This window comes from Aquarana catesbeiana, linkage group LG11 (assembly GCF_042186555.1).
Source record: "Aquarana catesbeiana isolate 2022-GZ linkage group LG11, ASM4218655v1, whole genome shotgun sequence".
NCBI classification, from domain to species: Eukaryota; Metazoa; Chordata; class Amphibia; order Anura; family Ranidae; genus Aquarana; species Aquarana catesbeiana.
Window position 1 is genome coordinate 49,929,461 of NC_133334.1, and position 20,759 is coordinate 49,950,219.

Consider the following 20,759-nt stretch of genomic DNA (forward strand, 5'->3'; position numbering starts at 1 on the left):
ACACATAAAACTTAGTGTTCCTTTCAGATTGGGATTCTGGGTCTGCTCGCCACTGGAACGCCATTGACACTTGAAAACAAAGACACACTGGAGGTCCACCGTTTCCGGTAAGGGCATAGTCTTATCGTTTTTTGATTCCCCACCGATTTGGGGACCCTCTCTACACCTCCTTCTTCCTCTCTTTCCGTTTTGGGTGAGGGTAGATGAACTTTGGTTGCTTGTTCTTCCTCCATTGGAATTTGCTTGCCCTCATCAAGTGTTTTGATCTATGAATGGGACGTTTATAATTTTTTTGATGTACCGTATTTATCGGCATATAACACGCACTTTTTTCCCCTTAAAATCAGGGGAAAATCGTGGGTGCGTGTTATACGCCGATCCCCACTGTCTTTGTGCCAAAAAAAGAGCGATCGGTGCCGAAAAAGAGCGAGCGTCGCGAAAAAACCGAGCGCCGCCGGAAAAAGACTGAGCCTAGTGCTCGGCTCCACTCGCAGTCATGCCGTCCCGCCTCTCTGCTGTCTCTGAGAGGATGAGGAGCGAGTGCTGCTGAAAAGGACCGAGACGAGTGCTCGGCTCCACTCGCAGTCCCGCCCAGCTCCTTTGATGGACATAACACTCCGTCCAATGGCAGGACTGGGCGGGACTGCGAGCGGAGCCGAGTACACAGTATACTCGGCTTGGTCTTTTTCCGAAGCACTCGCAGGGAGGCGGGGCAGAGTGACGAGCCGAGTACACATCGGCGGCAGATTTAAATGGCGCAAAGGGCAGGCTGCACTGGGCAAGGCTGCAAATGGACACTGATCATTCTGCAATGATGGACAAGGCTACAGATGAACACTGATAAGGCTGCAGTGATGGGCATTTAAATGTAAGTTTTTTTTTCCTTAAACTTCCCTCCTAAAAGTTTTTTTTCCTTAAAATGCCCTCCTAAACTTGGGGTGCATGTTATACGCCGGCGCGTGTTATATGCCGATAAATACGGTATTTATGAACTTTATTCACTTACTTTTATTGGTCACTTTTAATCTGTCACTTTTACATCTTCATATGTATTACCTATAATCACCTTCTATGTCACTAATCATTGCATTTTTTACTGCAAGCGCACTTTACTTTTTAATATTGTTGTTTGCCACACTGATATTCGTTGGTTTTTGTTGCAGCCCTTTGCTCTTGAGCGCGGTTTTCCACCCCCAAACCCTCACATATACCAAGAGAATTGAACAGCCTCAGATGATACACAGAGATGAAACAAACCTTCCCACATAAGTTTTACTTGTATATATCTGCTGTTTTTACCTTTATATACTGTTTAGAAAGTGCACATGGTGTTAGAATTTTCTCTTCCTGGGTCCCCTGCAGGAGGGGATTATTGCCAGACACAGAGACAGCTGATTGGAGGAAAGGCACACATCCTCTCTCCACACAAGCAGAGGTTGCCTGTGTATAGTTTAGTGCTAATTTATAGCAACTTCCGACACACACTTCAGGCTCCTGTCTCAGAACTTGTCAAAAGATATCAGGCTGATAACAGAGGAACAGAGCAGGACAAAGCTATGGGACTTAGTACTTTGAAGAGAGATAAAAAAAAAAAAAAAAAAAAAAAAAAAAAAAAAAAAAACACTGCAGATAGATGTGCCCAGCTCATATCCCATGAATCGGGTTTATATCCAATTTAATGTGAGTTATAACATTTTTAATAATCTGCTCACTAGATGGCGCTTCCCTTTCTATACACACAAACCGGAGCGGTGGAGGAAACCGCATGCAATTTGGACAGGAATCGAACCGCATTCCTGTTGAAAATCACACAAGATCCTTTGCAGGGCAATTTGCGCTCACTTATTCTGTATTGATGTCAATTGCACCGCAAAGTATTGGTACTTGGTATCAGTGAGTACTTGACCGAAAGCATCAGTACCCGTACTTGCCGAAAAACAGTATTGGTGCAACCCTAGCATTTACTCACCACTGGGTTTTTCATTTTTTGCTAAACAAAAAATGACCGAAAATTTTGAAAAAAAAAAAAAAAAAAAAGTTTTCTTCCGTTATAAAACTTTTCAAATCGTAATTTTTCTTCTTCACTGATAGGGCTGCACTGATAATCAGGTCACTAATAAAACAATGTATTCCCTGTGACCAGTCAGACTTTTCGGTTATCGGCTCTCCTCTCCACACACACTGTGTGAAGAAAGGAATGCCGATAACAGGCAAGTTTGTTTACATGCGACCAGCTGTGATTGGACATAGCGGTTTACATGGTAAAGGGCCACTGTACTTGGCCCTTACCATGATCTGTGATCAGCTGTGTCCAAAAGGCAAAGGAGGTCATAGAGCGCGCCCGATGCACGCACCAGGGTGTGCATGGGAGGTGCGCACGTGGTAGGACGCCAATGAACGTCCACCCAGAACCGGAAAGCCATGTTATAGCCATATTTCAGCTATAGCGTGAGCGGAAAGAGGTTATTGAAAGCGACATCTTCAAAAATACTGCTAAATAACTTTTAAAAATGACATTAAAGTGGAAATTAAGCCATAAAAAAACCTGATAAAAATAATGTGCTTTAGCAAGAAGCATACATTCCACAATATTAATCATGTCACCAAAATTGCCTCTGGCATGCTGCAAATTGCCTCTGGCATTGTTCCAATTTATTTTTGCTGGAGGCTGCCATTTTGCTGAAGCCCAGAGCCCATGAGCAGCAGTAAATCTTTAGGCTGTCAGATCGGACTTTACAAATTTGGCAGTGCCTAAAAAGAGAGCAACTGAGCATGTGCAGAGCAGGAAGAGACGCATACTAGCTCATTATTTCTTGTCTTGCAGGTTTTTTTTTTGTTTGTTTTGTTTGTGGGTTTACAACCAATTTAATGTTCTGACTTTCCACTTTAACATGCTTACGTGAGAGTTTTAGTTACTGGGTTTACATCTACTTTATTGATCAAACCCTGCATAAATTTGATCACTTGCAAGGAAGAGGCAATTGCCGTGTTTTGGGCTGTGATGGAAAAACACCATAGGGGAAGGCGAGTTAAATCTTAGTAACTGTCACCGATTAGTTATCACCAAAAAATAGGTGACATGGTCCTTAGTCTTATGAAATGTCACACAAACCCGGATTGTCCATAGAGCGTCTTGGCCTTTAATGTTTTTAGAGTGATACTTACACCTGAGCAATTTTATGTCCGGACCTAGCCAATCTATGCATCTATAGGCAAATTGGAGAAGGCTCGGTATTGGCTGGGACCTGAGTAGCAATTAAAGACATCTCGGTGTCTAATGTTTTGATGTGTTGGCTCTCGTGAAACGTAGATTGCAGTGTTTCAGGAGTTAAGTATTTAATGACGCAGTGAAAACTGTAAAAACCTATTTCTGCTAACAAAGAATCTGCAGGTGCACAGACACAAAGGCGGTACTTCCCGCCACGCTGTAAAGAGCAGGCAGCAGCTAGGAGCCGCTGAGCAAAGAGAAAGGACTCTTCTCAAACTGTGTCAGCACCCTGCAGCCTACATATCAAAGGCGCATCTGACAGTTGCCCCCATGCGATGTTCAGACAGTTGCGGGATCTCACCACCATTCATATTCAAGAAATGCACACTATGCAGAAATCCACCTGCATGCGTATAGAAGGACTGCAGGGCAGATACAAAATGCAATACAGAAGGAAAAATAGCCAAAGACTGAGCGTTTGGGGAGCCCGGCATAAAATATCAAAACATGGCAACCTGCCACATGCAAGACTTAGCCCTGTTTCACACCAGTGCAACCTGACAGTCGTATGAGCGGCAATGGAACTGTTAAAACTGCTGCAACTCAAGTTGTGGCTACTTTAAAAAAGGTTCCTGCACTATTGCCGTGCAACTTGCATTGACATCTGTTAAATGAAATTGCACAGATGTCGTCAGCAAGCAGCACATGAAATCGCACTGAGGCTCCATTCACACCTGGGAGTTTGCGATTGTGGTCAGAATCGCTGCGACTGACAAGTCACACTACGCATGTTCAGAGGACATTCATTTTCAATAGCACCTAAACACAGGTGTTATTCTACTGCAATTGTGGTGCGATTCTTTTCACCCAAAAGAAGCCCTTGCTTCATGATTTACGATGCGGCAATTGTGGTAGAATTGCAGCCGCATTTAGGCACCACTGAAAATGAATGGTACCTGAACAAGCGTGGTGCGATTTGTTAGTTTTGTAGAGCGTTTTGGGATCGCACGTATTATGCCCACGATCGCAAACGTCCAGGTGTGAACGGGGCCTGGTAGTCAGCTTTGAAGTCGCACTGAAGTAGCGTGACTTCAAAGCCGCACTGGTGTGAATCAGGGGTTAAAATGAAACTATAATGTGGCTTAGCAGGGATAGGCAATTAGTTCACTTGCATCCACACTGACCTCCAACAGCACATACTTGCTTTTAAATTGCACCTCCCCACTGGTGCAGCAGGCACCTAAGTTGTAGCTTACACAAGACTATAGACTTTCCCCACGAGACCGTGCTGACGATCGGTGACTGGCCTAGGGCTGTCCCGAGTCATATGCACCTCCATGCATAGCTTACTGAAAACATCACAGCATCCTGCTGCCTCAATACTCCCCCTCCATGATGCCAGCAGTAAACTGACACTTGGGAGTGATGCAAATCTCAAAATGTCTTGATGGGTGAATGTTTGTCTGGAGGAGTGAGCAATTCTTGACAGACAGCATTTGCATGAAGTCCACCCAAGGTAACACCCACGATTCAAAGAACGTAAATCAGGGGTGGCCAACCACTGACCTGCGGGCCATGTATGGCCTGCGACATATCTGTTCTCTACACTGGTTACTCTGGGCTGCTTTCAAACTGTTCCACAGGTACACTGCAGTGCACCCGTGGGGTACCTGCACTGGGCCATAGACTTCTGACTGAGCCATAGACTGTTATTACCTGTGGGTTTGGTGCGCTTTCTAAAAGTGCGGCAAAACTCCAGAATGAAGGAGTTTCGTTGTGCACTTTCAGAAAGTGCTTCACACCTGCAGGATAGAATAATAGAATTCTACAGCAAAGTGCAGGTAACCATCAGGAAATCACAGGTGCACTGCGCAGCACCTGCGGTGCGGGTAAACTGCAGCACAGTAGTGTGAAAGCAGCATTAGGCCCTATTGTGGTACAATAATTTTTATTGAAAAAAAAAAAAATGCACAGGTGAACAGTTTACCCACGCAGGGGGATCAGATGAAAGACATAAATTTACATAGAAAATAAATGAACCCAAAACCGATCCAGTTTATAAAAGCAAGAGCTCAGGGCCTTAGGCCTTTTCATGTGATCGGTCTGATTGGGTTCGCCTGTCCATTTTCCAGGCAGACCCAGCGAGACCCTCCAGTCATCTCTGTGGAGTGGAAGATGTAAAATGGACTAGTGTCAGTTTTACATCCGCCTAACACCAATCTGATCAGCTAAAAAAACAGAAGGGGATATGTCTCCTGTCTGGGAAGATTGGAGGGCCCATAGAGTACAGCAGGCTTTGTCCATATCCACTCTGCATATGGGCCTGTCATCTGCCAGCTCCGCTCATTGTGTCCCACGACTGGTTACCAAGTTGCATAAGTGGCCCTCGCTCTTCAAAAGGTTGGGCACCCCTGATGTAAATTCAATGAAAGGGCGTGCTAGGGACAAGGCTAAAGGGAAAGGGCTAGATAAGGGGTGGGCAAGAGGAACAGGATAGGAGCAGCGAATAACAAAGCTAGACTGGTGGCAGACGTGGGGGAGCTGTAGGATGAAGACTGGAATGCCGTGCGGGAGTCCTGTCTCCCCATAACTTTTTGATCGCCTCACCTACCTGTATAATTTTGCATAGAACCTACCTAACTCCCATCCGTTGATCTGGATACTGGCCACATCATAGTACTTTGTGTCCTAGATGTGGTGAGACCAGCGGCACATTTAACCACTTGATGTGGTCATGTCCTGTCAGGACATGGCTATTGATCACAAGGTGTCCAATTTCTACATGACTGAATGAGCTCTGCCTTAACACTTTGCCCTAAGCCGGTGGTTCTCAAATCCTGTCCTCAGGACCCACTAACAGGCCAGATTTTAAGTATTACCTTGGGGAGATGCAGACTAGAATACTGCAATCACTGAGCAGCAAATGATATCACCTGTGATGCATTTCAGTTATCTTGCAAATCTGGCCTGTTAGTGAGTCCTGAGGACAGGAGTTGAGAACCACTGCCCTAAGCAGTGCCTTATGGGCCTCCTTCCCAATACGGATAATGACAAACCGCTCATTTTCCCGAAAGAAACACTTTATGACCAGATTGCTAGGGTATGGCTCAGGTCTTCACCAACAGTCCTGAATTGGGTGGCTGTCATTAACCTCACGCTGCTATATAAGAAAGTCATACATTCATAAAGGGTACTCGGCTAAATATCATAAGATTTGGGATATATGGCTAGATCAGATCACTAAATGCATAGACGATGAATCTTTAGTTGTACGGAAGTGTCAACTTTATGCGATCATTGCACTACCTGCTGTCTATACTTAATTTGCACGTCTATGTGTCATAAGCTCAGTACTAAATCGCTGAGTGTCCGCATGCTACTGTACTACTGAAACTTGTAGATCCAGGAATTACATGCCAAGTTCTCACTAGATCACTTACAGGAGAACATTACGGTTTTTGTAATGATTTTAGGTTTTATTTTTAAATGGAAATCATTATTTCCTTTGTAATGGTCTTTATTATACTGTTTTTGCTTATGTTTCTCTTTTCAATAAAGCATTTGAGAAAAAAAAAAAAAAATATATATATATAATAATAATAATAATAATAATAATAATAAAGCTGGGCGGGAAAGACGAGGAGTACAAGTTAGACAGGAGAGGTGATGTGTAATAAAGAGGGAGAAGAGACATGAGGAGTAATGAAGATGTGAGAAGTAACTGAGTAGGAAGAGAGGTGACGAGTAACGAAATAGGACGGAAGAGGTGACGAGTAATGAATTAGGACAGGAGAGGTGACGCGTAACGAAGTAGGACAGGAGAGGTGACGAGTAACGAGGTGAGATGTAATGAAATAGGATGGTAGGGGTGAGACGTAATGAGGAGTAATAAAGTAGGACAGGAAAGGTGAATAGTAAGGAAAAAAAAGATTGGGGGGGGGGGGGGGGTAATTAAGTAGGGTGGAAGAGGTGAGAAGAAATAAAGTAGGACAGGAGAGATGAGAAGTGATGAAGTAAAGCAGAGGAGGTGAGGAATAATGAAGTAGGACAGTAGAAGTAAAGAGTAAAGAAAAAAGACAAAAGAGGTGAGGAGTATTAAAGAAGGATGGAAGAGTTGAGGAGTAATAAAGTAAGTGGGGAGTACTGAAGTAGGATGGGAGAGGTGGAGATTAATGAAGTAGGACGGTAGGGGTGAAGAGTAATGAAGTAGGATGAGATAGGTGGGGAGTAATGAAGTAGGATGGAAGAGGTGAAGAGTAATAAGGTAGGACAAGAGAGGTGAGGAGTAATAAAGTAGGATGGAAGAGGTGAGGACTAATGAATTAGGACGGTAGGGGTGAAGAGTAATGAAGACGAGAGAGGTGAGGAGTAACGAAAAGGATGGAAGAGGTTAGGACTAATGAAGTAGGAGGGTAGGGGTGAAGAGTAATGAAGTAGGACGAGAGAGGTGAAGAGTAATGAAATAGGATGGAAGAGGTGAGGAGTAATAAAGTAGGATGAGACAGGTAGGGAGTAATGAAGATGGAAGAGGTGAAGAGTAATAAAGTAGGACAAGAGAGGTGAGGAGTAATAAAGTAGGATGGAAGAGGTGAGGACTAATGAAGTAGGACGGTAAGGGTGAAGAGTAATGAAGTAGGACGAGAGAGGTGAGGAGTAATGAAGTAGGACGAGAGAGGTGAGGAGTAATGAAGTAGGACGAGAGAGGTGAGGAGTAATGAAGTAGGACGAGAGAGGTGAGGAGTAATGAAGTAGGACGAGAGAGGTGAGGAGTAATGAAGTAGGACGAGAGAGGTGAGGAGTAATGAAGTAGGATGAGAGAGGTGAGGAGTAATGAAGTAGGATGAGAGAGGTGAGGAGTAATGAAGTAGGATGGAAGAAGTGAGGAGCAATGAAGAAGGATGGGAGAGGGAAGTGGCTTCTTGAAGTAAATGGCATTGGGAGAGCTAATGGGGTGACACCATGCCCCCCCCTCACTGTGGAATTGGAATTAAATGTCAGTTTTCAGAAGGCAAAATATGTCATGTACAGTAATTTCAAAGTGTGGATTTTCTTGCTCTATAAATCTCCACGTCATACAGCTCAGCATAGATACCTCACCACGAAGAAAAGAAAACATCCTGGCTTCTCATAATATTGCAAAGACCAACCAGCACTGTTTAAAGGACACACTGCCAGCCTTTCAAGAATGAGCAATAAATCTTTGTCATGTTTGGAGCACAAACAAAATAAAAAGCTTTTCTTTCACGTTCATAGAAATGTGGACTGGCACTGGATATGAGGAAACGCTCCAGGATAAAGGAATTTGATTACTTCACGTGTCCCTATTATATCAGGATTACAGATTACACGAGAGGCGACACATGCTGAGGGTTGAATATATAAATAAAAAACAGCCTGTGAACTCATTTGTCGACAGAAAATTTCAATGGCCCCACAGAATTTCTATTAGTCTACAATCCATTTGGAATCCATGAATAACTTAGCTGGATTGGAGTTAAAACCTCTTTCCATATCACAACACCACCATAACAATATGGCAATGTACGCACAGGTAACGTACTGCCTAGCACTGTGGTTTTAAAGCACACAAGGCAATGTATGTCGGGACCCTCATATGTATTTTTAAGGATTACCCATCCAAAAATGTATGTCAAGAACAGATCCCATTAAAGAAAACGTGGGATAGGTAAAGGTTTTCTTTAAATAATAATCATACATTTAAAGCACATTCACGTTTAATATACACCAAGCAAATTAAGCTATTAAAAAATGGCAATTTAACGTTTCCTTTATTATAACTCCACTTTGAGAATTGTTAATAAGGGCCGAGTCCATCAAGAATTGCTCACTACCCCTTTATTGTCTGTTTAAAATGAACTTACAATGGGGGGCGGGATTTGATCCCCTGCAGATTTTGTAAGTTTGCCCGCTTACAAAAAAAAAAAAAAAAGTCTAATTTTTATCATAGGTGTACTTTAAATGATAGAGACAGAATATCAACCAAAAATCCAGAACAAAAGCATGATAAAAATGTTATAAATTGAGTTGCAGTTCAATGAATAAAAAAGTATTTGATCCCCTACCAACCAACAATAATTCTGGCTACAGTATGTGCTCACACGGTACACAGATTAGTCCTGTTAGAAGAAGGTGCTCCCAACGACAACTCAGGTGTAAAAAAAAAAAAAAAAGACACCGTCCACAGAAATTTTTCTACCATTCAAATGTAACCATTATGGGCAAGACCGAAGAGCTGTCAAAGGACGTCAGGAACAAGATTGTAGACCTGCACAAGGCTGGAATGGGCTACAAGACCATCACCAAGAAGCTTGGTGAGAAGGAGACAGCGATTGGGGCATTTATTTGCAAATAAAAGAAAAACAAAATAACCAATCGCCCTTTATCTGGAGCTCCATGCAAGATTTCGCCTCATGGGGCAAGGATGATGATGAAAAAAGTGAGGGATCAGCCGAGAACTACATGGAATGGTCTCAAGAAAGTTGGGACCACAGTCACCAAACAAACCATTGGCAACACATTATGCCTCCATGGACTGAAATCCTGCAGCGCCAGCAAGATTCCCCTCCTCCAGAAAGCACATGTACAGGCCTGTCTTAAGTTTGCTAATGAACATCTAAAAATGATTCAGAGCAGGATTGGGAAAAAAGTGCTGTGGTCAGGTGAGACCAAAATTGAGCTCTTTGGCATTAACTCAACTTCCCGTGTTTGGAGGAAGAAAAAAAGCTGACTAAGACCCTAAGAACACAATCCTTACAGTCAAGCATGGAGGTGGAAACATTATGCTTTGGGGCTGTTTCTCTGCTAAAGGTACAGGCCGACTTTGCTGCATTGAGGGGCCAATGGATAGGGCCATGTATTGTAAAATCTTGGATAAGAACCTCCTTCCCTCAGACTCTGGTATAGACAGCTGTTGCAGATAGTCAAATGGAAGGACGCTGAAAAGCGTCCTTTAATACACACGCCCCGCCTGTAGTCAACCAATCGGCGTAGCCGATGCGACGTCATCCAGACCGGCCGCTCATCGCAAAATGCGCATGCACCCAACGTAATCACGCCGGCATTGAAAGATTCCGGCGCTCGGCGGAAGACAGGGGAGCAGCAGAAGCGAACAAGGACCAGGCAGAGGAACAGTGCCCTCTGTCTGGTCCAACAACAGTCCACAAAAAATTGCAGAGTTTGGCACTGGGCAGCCACATAGTACTAGAAAATTGGGCCTGACCCGACAGTACCAGACAGCAGATATAGTGCATTTACAATACATCAGTGAAACAGAATAATACATATAAACAGATACATAACATAGTAAAATATTAATTGGTACCCACTATTAAAGGTGGCAGAACCAACATATATTATCGATATTATCATCAATATCTGTTACACAGCCTATGTGTGGAATTTAATACTTGACCGTGGAATGAGTGGCTCTTCACCCCCAAGTTTTTTTATACCAATTACCCATGGCTATGTAGAGTATTCATTTTTAAACCTTGTTATACTGACTTTTTCTAATGTAATTTCTAGGTTTAATTAAACATTTTTACGTATTAACTACCCATGTGGTCGTGCCTAAAAAGTCCAAGCCTCCTACTCCAATTTTTCCAACTACAAGAAATGTCTTACCTCTGCTCTGTGCTTGGCAACAAGGGTTTATCCACCAAGTTGTGTTTTTTGCTTGAGGATCAAATACTTATTTTACTCACTGAACTGCAACTCAAATTCTAACATTTGTATCATGTGTTTTTTCTGGATTTGTGGTTGATATTCTGTCTCTATCATTTAAAATACACCTATGATAAAAATGATAGACCCTTCATTTCTTTGTAAGTGGGCAAACTTACAAAATCTGCAGGGAACCAAATAATTAGTTTCTCCACTGTATGCCCATGCAGGGCCAAGCAACAGGTTAATTTTAATTCCCGCTAACCTGAAAGCACAAATTCACCGACTGTCCACATCCATCTCATCCATCCATTCAGCATTGACAGCCATGTGTAAGCTCAGAGTCATTTAAGATTGAGCTTACACATTGCCGAGGACACTCCCCATCGCCATACAACAGCTCTAGGACAAATTAGAGTCACATGCTCCTCCAGACCAAGCACCTTCCCTACTTCTGGCAGTGGCGTATACACTATATTACCGAAAGTATTGAGACACCTACCTTTACACGCACATGAACTTTAATGGCATCCCAGTCTTCGCCCGTAGGGTTCAATATTGAGTTGGCCCACCCTTTGCAACTATAACAGCTTAAAGTTTTCTGAGAAGGTTGTCCACAAGGTTTAGGAGTGTGTCTATGGGAATGTTTGACAATGGCCAAACATTCCCACACACACACTCCTAAACCTTGTGGACAGCCTTCTCAGAAAACTTTAAGCTGTTATAGTTGCAAAGGGTGGGCCAACTCAATATTGAACCCTACGGACTAAGACGAGTTTAGGGTAGAGGAACTTTACTGGCCTGCACACAGTCCTGACCTCAATTTGATAGAACACCTTTGGGATGAATTAGAGAGGAGATTGTGAGCCAGGCCTTCTCGTCCACATAAGTGTCTGACCTCACAAATGTGCTTTTGGAAGCATTCTTCCAAAAGCACATTTGTGAGGTCAGACACTTATGTGGACGAGAAGGCCTGGCTCACAGTCTCCTCTCTAATTCATCCCAAAGGTGTTCTATCAAATTGAGGTCAGGACTGTGTGCAGGCCAGTAAAGTTCCTCTACCCTAAACTCGTCTTAGTCCGTAGGGTTCAGGGTAGAGGAACTTTACTGGCCTGCACACAGTCCTGACCTCAATTTGATAGAACACCTTTGGGATGAATTAGAGAGGAGATTGTGAGCCAGGCCTTCTCGTCCACATAAGTGTCTGACCTCACAAATGTGCTTTTGGAAGCATTCTTCCAAAAGCACATTTGTGAGGTCAGACACTTATGTGGACGAGAAGGCCTGGCTCACAGTCTCCTCTCTAATTCATCCCAAAGGTGTTCTATCAAATTGAGGTCAGGACTGTGTGCAGGCCAGTAAAGTTCCTCTACCCTAAACTCGCTCATCCACATCGCTTTGTGCACTGATGCAGTGTTACGTTGGAAGAGGAAGGGGCCATCCCCAAACTGTTCCTACAAAGTTGGGAGCATGAAGTTGTCCAAAAGGTCTTGGTATGCTGATGTCTTAAGAGTTCCTTTCACTGGAACTAAGGGGCCAAGCCCAACCCCTGAAAAACAACCCCAACACCATAAACCCCCCTCCACCAAATGATTTGGAGGGGTGGCCCAAAACTTTTGGCAATATAGAGTGGAAGAGCGAGTTTCAAGTGGAGATACTTGACTGGCCTACACAGAGTCCTGACCTCAAACCAATAGATCACCTTTGGGATGAATTCGAGCGGAGACTGCGAGCCAGACCTTGTCCAACATCAGTGCCTTACCTCACAAATGTGCTTCTGAAAGAATGGTCAAACATTCCCATAGACACACTCCTAAACCTTGTGGACAGCCTTCCCAAGAGAAGAAGAGTAGAAGAAGAGATGAAGCTGTTATAGCTTTAAAGGATGGGCCAACCCAATATTGAACCCTACGGACTAAGACTGGGATGCCATTAAAGTTCATGGCCGTGTAAAGGCAGGTGTCTCAATACTTTTGGTAATATAGTGTATCTGAGGCAGAAAAGGATAGGCAAATGAAATGAATGAAGGTGCCATTAAAGGCCAAGTCCAACCTTTAGCAACCTATTACATGTTGCAACCTTCCTACCTCCATAGCACCCATCTACACCCATGACAGCGTGTGGGGGTTCTTCTCCCCCCCTCAGCGGCTGTCAAATTTGAAATCAGAAGTGAAAGCATGAACCCCCTTTAAATGGAAAACCAGTGCAACATCACTGTTAACTGACACTTTCTCCAGCTCTCCAACTGAAAGCCCACTGATCGTAGGTGCAAGGTTTTTCAGGCCACTGTTAAAAAAATTAAAAAATATTTTCCTGCAAAAATGTGTGCATTTTATTATGTTAATATAGTTGATCTTGGCCTTTAAAAATGTAAGTTCACCTTTTCACAAAACATTTAAAAACTTTAACATTATTGATCATCTCCTCCCAATACCGTCCACCCCCACTCCCCCCCCCGTCCCCATTGCACTTACCTCCTTTGTGGAGCTAGGGTATGGCTCGCTAACCAGTCAGACGATATAATAGGCCTGGGATCTGAAAGTCGTGCTCTTCTTCTAGGATGGATCAGAGTGATTCTGGCCTGTGATCGTGTTGACCAATCAGAATCGTTCTGATTCGTCCCAGCATCCCTAAGGAAAAAAGAGAATATGACCACGGTTCTCAAATCCCCGGACCCCACACTGGCTGCCAGGGCAGCGAAAGTTTCCACAGAGGTAAATGCAACAGGGACTGAGGGGGAAGGAGCTGGGGACGGTTGTGGGGAGGGTCTACAGTGTTCATTAACAGTTAAATTTTTTGTGAAATCTGAACTTATAAAATTTAAAGCAAATAATAAATGCCTATTTTCTTGCAGCTTAAAAACTAAATAAAAAAACTTTTTTTTTTTTTTTGGTTTTGTTAGGTACCTGTAAAGCATTGCATCAGCAGATCATGGGTGTAAAGCCACGGTGCTGCAGACCGTCTACGTAGCCGTTTGCTCATACCTACGGGCAGGAAGTTACACTCTGACTCCATGAACTACCTAGTCCTAGAGCAATCAATAGCGCTCTGGTGGTTTTTTTGAGAGCTACAAGCTGACAGCCGCAAAGGCTGTTGCGACTTGTTTTCCCATTCACAGAATAATGTGAATAAATGCCGTGGCCTGGAGGGTGGAGCGGTTTTTATTTCATTTTTTTAAGATAGTGATAGCGAGCAGAGGATCTTCTCAAAACTGGGACGGGGGAGGAGGTTGGGTGTGGGGGCCAGTGCATTTGTAACATGGTACGCGTTACAAAAAGTGAACTTATCCTTTAAGCTCATTAGGCCGTCTTTATAGCTCTGGCCTCAGTAGATTTGGAGTAATAACACAAAACGCATCTCTGCCATTCTTGTGGGTGTTTTTTCTTTTAAAACATTACTTAAAAGTGACAATAATAAGTGACACTAAAGTTATTTTTTTTTATAAACAAATAACAAATATGTCATACTTACCTCCACTGTGCAGCTTGTTTTGCACACAGTGGCCCTGATCCTGGTCTTCTGGGGTCCCTCGGCGGCTCTCGGTTCCTCCTCCCCGCATCAGATAACCCCCTGGGAGAAGCGCTCTCCCAGGGGGGTTACTTTGCGGGCACGCTCCCGAGTCCAACATTCGGCGTCCATAGACGCCATATGCAGGACTGGGCCCCGCCCCCCGGCAGCCACGTCACTGGATTTGATTGACAGCAGCGGGAGCCAAGGTGCAACACTGCAAGGTGTTTTTTCACCTTAATGCATTCGCTGCATTAAGGTGAAAAAACACTTACCTTTACAACCCCTTTAATTTAGATGGTTGTGGGTCACACAGGCTGCCCTTGTGCTATTTTTTTTTATCTGTGGTTACTTCATTACATTTGCTGCAAGTCCTACCCAATGTTTAAGTCGTGTAGAAAAATCACTTTATGGTTCCTGGCACTGAAAGAACCAAACCATTCACAAAAGAAAAACAAAACAACATTTCATATTGAATTTTGACTGCGAAGAACCTTTAGATAATACAGACTGTTGTCCCACACCACCACACACAGATGACTCACTCAAACTCCTCAAATTCCAGGTCACCAGCTTCCACAGCGCTTTGACCTTCGCTGGAGGAAGGGGCCGATGCAGAAGACCTCAGGCGATTCTGCTGGTAACGCATAGAGCGCTGTCGGATACTGTCCCTCCGAGATAGGTACTGGATCATTCTTTGTGCGTAATAAGCAGCTGGAGACAACCTGCAGATCGCAAGAGACAAATTATGAGTTTCTTCAAATCAATCAATATTAAACAAAAAAAAAAGTACAAAGACTAAAAGGATAATTCAAACTATTTTTACACCTTTTAGCAGATAAAAGGCTATATGAAGAATGCTTGTTATTCAGAGAATCAGTCTAGCCAAGCACTTTCTGTATTGACAGTGGAAATCATCAATTATGCTGCTAGATTCACATGAGCTACTGAGATGGTGCATCAGTTAGTAGTTAAAACCAAAGCCAACAAATAGGGATAGCCAGCTTTATGCAGAACTGCTGCAGTAGTAAGAAAAGGTGGTCTTCTCTAGACTTTTACACGGTCACGATTAATATACAGGCGGTCCCTGGGTTACAAACAAGATAGGGACTGTAGGCTTGTTCTTAAGTTGAATCTGTAAGTCGGAACAGGTACATTTTTTTTTTTTAAAGTGTAACTCCAGCCAAAAAAATCTATTTTTAAGCTTTTTGGATAGCATAGGGAAGGGTTGTCACCCCTGTAACATTTGTTTTGCTCTCTGTGCACCTCTTCAGAAGATTTCACCTCACTTTCTGTCCCAATGAAAATTGGATTTTGAAAATTTTGGGTTATTAGGGAAACAAGGATTGGTGATAAAGCATCAGTGGAGACACCTTTTTTTCCCATATTAACTCTTACAGGAGAGAATTTCCCTTCCTAGGGGTAGGGGACCGCTTGTAATCAGGATGTCACTTTAGGGGGCACTTAAAAGGTACTATTGAAAAAATACCCCCCCCCCCACACACACACAGATATAAAACTTCCATGCAGTTCACTGCTGCACCATTCCTCTGTCCAAAAAGGACTAAGGTGCTGGGAAGGGTGCACAGCAGCTAGATGGCCCCCTGTGCAAGGGGCTTTAAGGAGAACTTGTATGGAAAAAGTAAGACAGACATTGAAGAGGAATGCATCATATAAACACATCGCTTACAAAAAACTGGGATCAGATGACCAACTTTCAAAGTACTGCTTCTTTTAGGTAGGTCCTATAGCTATGACTTAACACGTTTGTGAACCAAAAAAAAAAAAAAGTATGTTATACAGCACAGTGCTACACCCTCCCCCCGTACGCTGACCACGATATATCAGGGCTGCTGAGCCCTGACACCGCGGTCAAAGTACGTGCCTCCGTCATCCGCAGCCCTGCTAGCCGTCTCCTCTGTGCTCTCCCCCTCCCTCCCTGTCCGCTCGTGTCAGCGCCTGCGCCCTCTGCTCCTGCTGCTTTTATATTGAATGTAAAATGCTCCTATCCCCCCTGTATTATAACAATAAGTTACCCAGTGTCTTTATTATATAATAAATATGCTTATCTGTACCGCTAAAGCAGCAGCTATCTGTGACTCCTCGGCTCTCCCCCCCCCCCCCCCCCCCCCACTGGCTGGAAGAGGAAAAGGAGAAAGAGAAAGAAGGAGGGAGGGAGGGGGTGGAGGTGGAGGTGGAGAAGGAGGAGGGAGGGGGTGGAGGTGGAGGTGGAGAAGGAGGAGGGAGGGGGTGGAGGTGGAGAAGGAGGAGGGAGGGGGTGGAGGTGGAGAAGGAGGAGGAGGAGGGAGGGGGTGGAGGTGGAGAAGGAGGAGGAGGAGGGAGGGGGTGGAGGTGGAGAAGGAGGAGGAGGAGGGAGGGGTGGAGGTGGAGAAGGAGAAGGAGAAGGAGGAGGGAGGGGTGGAGGAGGAGAAGGAGAAGGAGGAGGGAGGGGTGGAGGTGGAGAAGGAGAAGGAGAAGGAAGGGGTGGAGGTGGAGAAGGAGAAGGAGAAGGAGAAGGAGAAGGAGAAGGGAGGGGTGGAGGTGGAGAAGGGAGGGGTGGAGGTGGAGAAGGAGAAGGAGGAGGAGGAGAAGGAGGAGGAGAAGAAGGAGAAGAAGAAGGAGAAGGAGAAGGAGAAGGAGGAGGAGAAGGAGAAGGAGAAGGAGAAGGAGAAGGAGGAGGGAGGGGTGGAGGTGGAGAAGGAGGAGGGAGGGGTGGAGGTGGAGAAGGAGAAGGAGGAGGGAGGGGTGGAGGTGGAGAAGGAGAAGGAGGAGGGAGGGGTGGAAGTGGAGAAGGAGAAGGAGGAGGGAGGGGTGGAGGTGGAGGAGGAGGGGTGGAGAGGGGAAGGAGGAGGGGGTCGCACTTTGCCGCAGCGAAGTCCTCTGGAAGTGGGTACCTGTCAAAAACAAGTATCTGCTCCCCCCAGAAAGGTGCCAAATGTGGCAGCAGAGGCGGGGAAGAAGCAAACAAGTGGAGCTTTCCCTTTTGGGCGGAGCTCCACTTTAAACTTCAACTTTTTTTGCTTTTGGAAAGAGGAAGGATTACAGCCCCTGTCAGGTTTGTTTAGTCATCGTTGTCCCTTTATATTTTCCTGATCTTTGCCACCAGGGCAGAAAGTAACAGGGAACACAACTTTTTTTTTTATATAGTCACAGGAACAGTAGGCAAGAGGAATTGCATCCAGTATGGTCGCCCTTAAATATAAAGATTATTTAACTTACCTGGCAGGGTCAGGGTAAATGGGGTGTTCTCGAGAACCAGTGCCATCATAGCGAGACAGAGAGATCAGTGAGGACTCCAGAAGCCTCCTAGAACGAGAGAAAGAAAAAAAAATTAGAAATTAGGAGAAATAAAGGATCTGAAATTAGTGATCTGCTGAAAATGGTAGTCTGACTGCTTTACTAATCTGCGGCTTAGTAGTTTGAGTCACTGACCTCGTACATGCATGCAGATCAGAAAAGTCAGATGTTCTTATCTGAATACTTGTTATGGATGTTAAAGTATTAGCGCTAAGCACAACAGCCAAATAGCATTTTAAGGAGTAAAGGTAGGAAATAGGGGGCTAAGTTTCCCTCAAATAAATTTTGTTTCAATTTCTTGAGGGTAAAAATAAAAGGGACTTCTTTGAGCAGCAAAAACATCTGTGAAATAGGCTTTAGTGGTAGTTGGCCTTTAAAGTGGTTGTAAAGGCTGTAGGTTTTTCACCTTCATGCACTCTATGCATGAGGGTAAAAAAAAAAGAAAAAAAAAAAAAAAAAGAAAAAAACCTGTGTGCAGCATAGCAGCTCCCCCCCAATAGTTACCTGAGCCCCATCTTGATCCAGCAATGTGCATGAGAGCCTCAGCTGTCCCGAGTCTCTCTCTCCTCTTTGGCTGAGGCACAGCAGCGGGAGTCAATCACAGCCAGTGAGCCAATGAAGAGAGTGGAGGGCAGGGCCAAGCTGTGGCTCCATGTGCCTTATGGATGCATAGAGTGGGGGCTCAGGAACGAGCATGCACCAGTGCCCCCACAGCAAGCAGCTTGCTATGGGGGCACTGGCCAAGGGGGAGGAGCCAGGAGCACCAGCAGGTGACCTGAGAAGAGGAGGTAAGAGGAGGCAATTATCACGTTTTTTTTTTTTTTTTTGAATAAAAAAAGAAAACACACACACACACACACACAAACCTTTAGAATGATTTTAGAGTGTAACTAAAGGCATTTTATTTTCTCATTTTGGATAAAGGAGGAGGATTACAACCCACATTTTTTTTTGCCATCTCATGGCAGGTATACGTCAATATAATTTTGTGTACATTAGCAGTGAACAGATTGGACAACTATATGAACTATTTATTCTCTTTAGCCCCAGATTTGTCCAACTGGGGAAGCATGTGTAGACTAAATGCAATTTTCCAAGTGCAGCAGCACTAAACCGGAATCGTCTGTACCATAGATGGCAAATTATTTTGACGAATGATAAAAATCTAAACACAAAATAAAACATGACAGAAGAATATTTTACATGCTAGAACACGTATTTGTATTCTTGCTCTAAGTCAGCGTCAACAGTAAAAGTAAAGCTGAACGCCAGGCAGACATATGCAAAAAACATCACTTGATGCAAGAATTTATGCATTAAAAACACTGAATGTATTTAAATACAACTAGCATAAGTACCCGAACCTGTATTAAATATTAACCCACTGTAATTCCCCATACAATACCACTTGAATCTGTAATATTAACCACCTGCTACTACCCACAACATCACAAAGTGGCAGCAATCTAAGCGAATTCTGTGCACAGCAATGATTACAAGTGGGGAGAAAGAACAGCTTTTAAGTGGTTCTAATGAATGGGGGGCTTTTTTTTTTTTACCTTAGTGCAGCTCAACCCCCAACCTTATACTTACCTGAGCCTGATCTTGATCTAGTGCTGTGTCACTGCTCTCTCCTCTCACTGGCTCAGAAGCAGCAACGAGAGCCATCGGCTCCTTCTACCGTCAATCACAGTTAGTGAAAGGGAGGGGGGGGGAAGCCACACTGTTAATAAACTTGGTAACGAGCCTGCATGAGTGCCCCCATAGCATGCGGCTTACTATTGGGGCACTCAGGAGCACCGGCTGGGGACCCGAAAAGGATCTAGGCTGCTCTGTGCAAAACCACTGCACAGAGCAGGAAAGTATGACATTTGTTTTTTTTAAAAAAACAAATATCCCATGCTTCGCTTTTAAACCCCCCCCCCCGAACATTATACATTTTCTGAAAGCAGAGGACCTGCAAAATAATAAGAGTTACAATTTTTAAGGGCACACAAGATTTGCCCAACTGCTTTTCAAAACTATTTCAGTAAAAAGGTTTTTTTTTTTTTTTTTTTTTTTTTACTTTAAGAGAAGACTGTCAAGCAAGTAAATACCAAATACGTCTATGGGGAAATTGCTTGCAAAATGGCAATAAATTACGACACTAAAAAAAACGTCTACAGGCATTGAAAACCTATACAGCTCATCAGTTTAGAGTTAAACTGTAAATAATGGCTCTAGAATTACTCGTCTTCCTCTAACAATCAATACGTTACGCAATGGTCCTTTACGTACATCAAATCATCCTCATCCGAGGCATTAGTCCAAAGCAAACCCATTCATATTTGTGTTGTATAAACCCAGCTGGTACCTTACAGTAACTTCTAGCTTTTTGACATTGACAGGAAAAAAAAAAAAAAAAAAAAAAAAAAAGCCGGCCTATCATTTCTGGCCTGTTACATATTAAGAAACACTTTGCATCAAGTAATTAATAGACCGGGGTTCATAAACTTTCTAATCCAAGAACCCAAAGAAGAAAACGGCTATCACACTGGGACCCAAGAAGAAAAATCTTACCAAAACGTTAGCAAAGCCAAAGACATAACGATGCGATGGCCGTATAATACATTGCAGGTGCTTCTCATCTTTTCTGTAAGCTTCATGAAATACATTTTGACAATTTCAACAATTTAAACTAGGGGGGGGGGGGGGATCTTGGGCAGGAAGGTTTATCACATTTTAATAATGGTGCCCCATCATTGGTGTCAGTGGGAGGAATAGTGCCCCCATCATGGGTGTCAGTGGGAGGAATAAGTGCCCCATCACTGGTAGGAATTATGCCCCATTGTTATTGTCAGTGGGAAGAATAATGCTCCAAGGGCCAGATAAGGAAAAGCAAAGGGCCACCATTCGGAGACCACTGCTCTATACTATTTCAACCAGTTACTAAGAAGCTGGAGCCGACAGCATAACCTAACCAGTCATCATGTGGAACTTAATACTAGGACTTGTTCTAAAATACACGACAACCAAAGACTGTCTATACTAAGTCATAGATAAGAATCACGCTGGATGAGATTCA

The 20,759-nt window shown here is 43.9% G+C and overlaps 1 protein-coding gene across 6 annotated transcripts in view; it reads right to left on the reverse strand.

Annotated features, from left to right (window-relative positions):
* AMBRA1 (autophagy and beclin 1 regulator 1) overlaps window positions 1-20,759 on the reverse strand; it is a 168,835-nt gene that overhangs the window by 67,598 nt on the left and 80,478 nt on the right. For 5 of the 6 annotated variants that reach the window (XM_073604293.1, XM_073604291.1, XM_073604292.1 and 2 more), the window contains exons 8-10: window positions 17,618-17,704; window positions 14,944-15,123; window positions 13,366-13,521 (exon numbers count right to left, since the gene is read on the reverse strand). In XM_073604293.1, the coding sequence (XP_073460394.1) occupies window positions 13,366-13,521; window positions 14,944-15,123; window positions 17,618-17,704 (423 nt within the window). The remainder of the gene's footprint in view (window positions 1-13,365; window positions 13,522-14,943; window positions 15,124-17,617; window positions 17,705-20,759) is intronic. The other variant, XM_073604294.1, reaches the window with a different exon arrangement.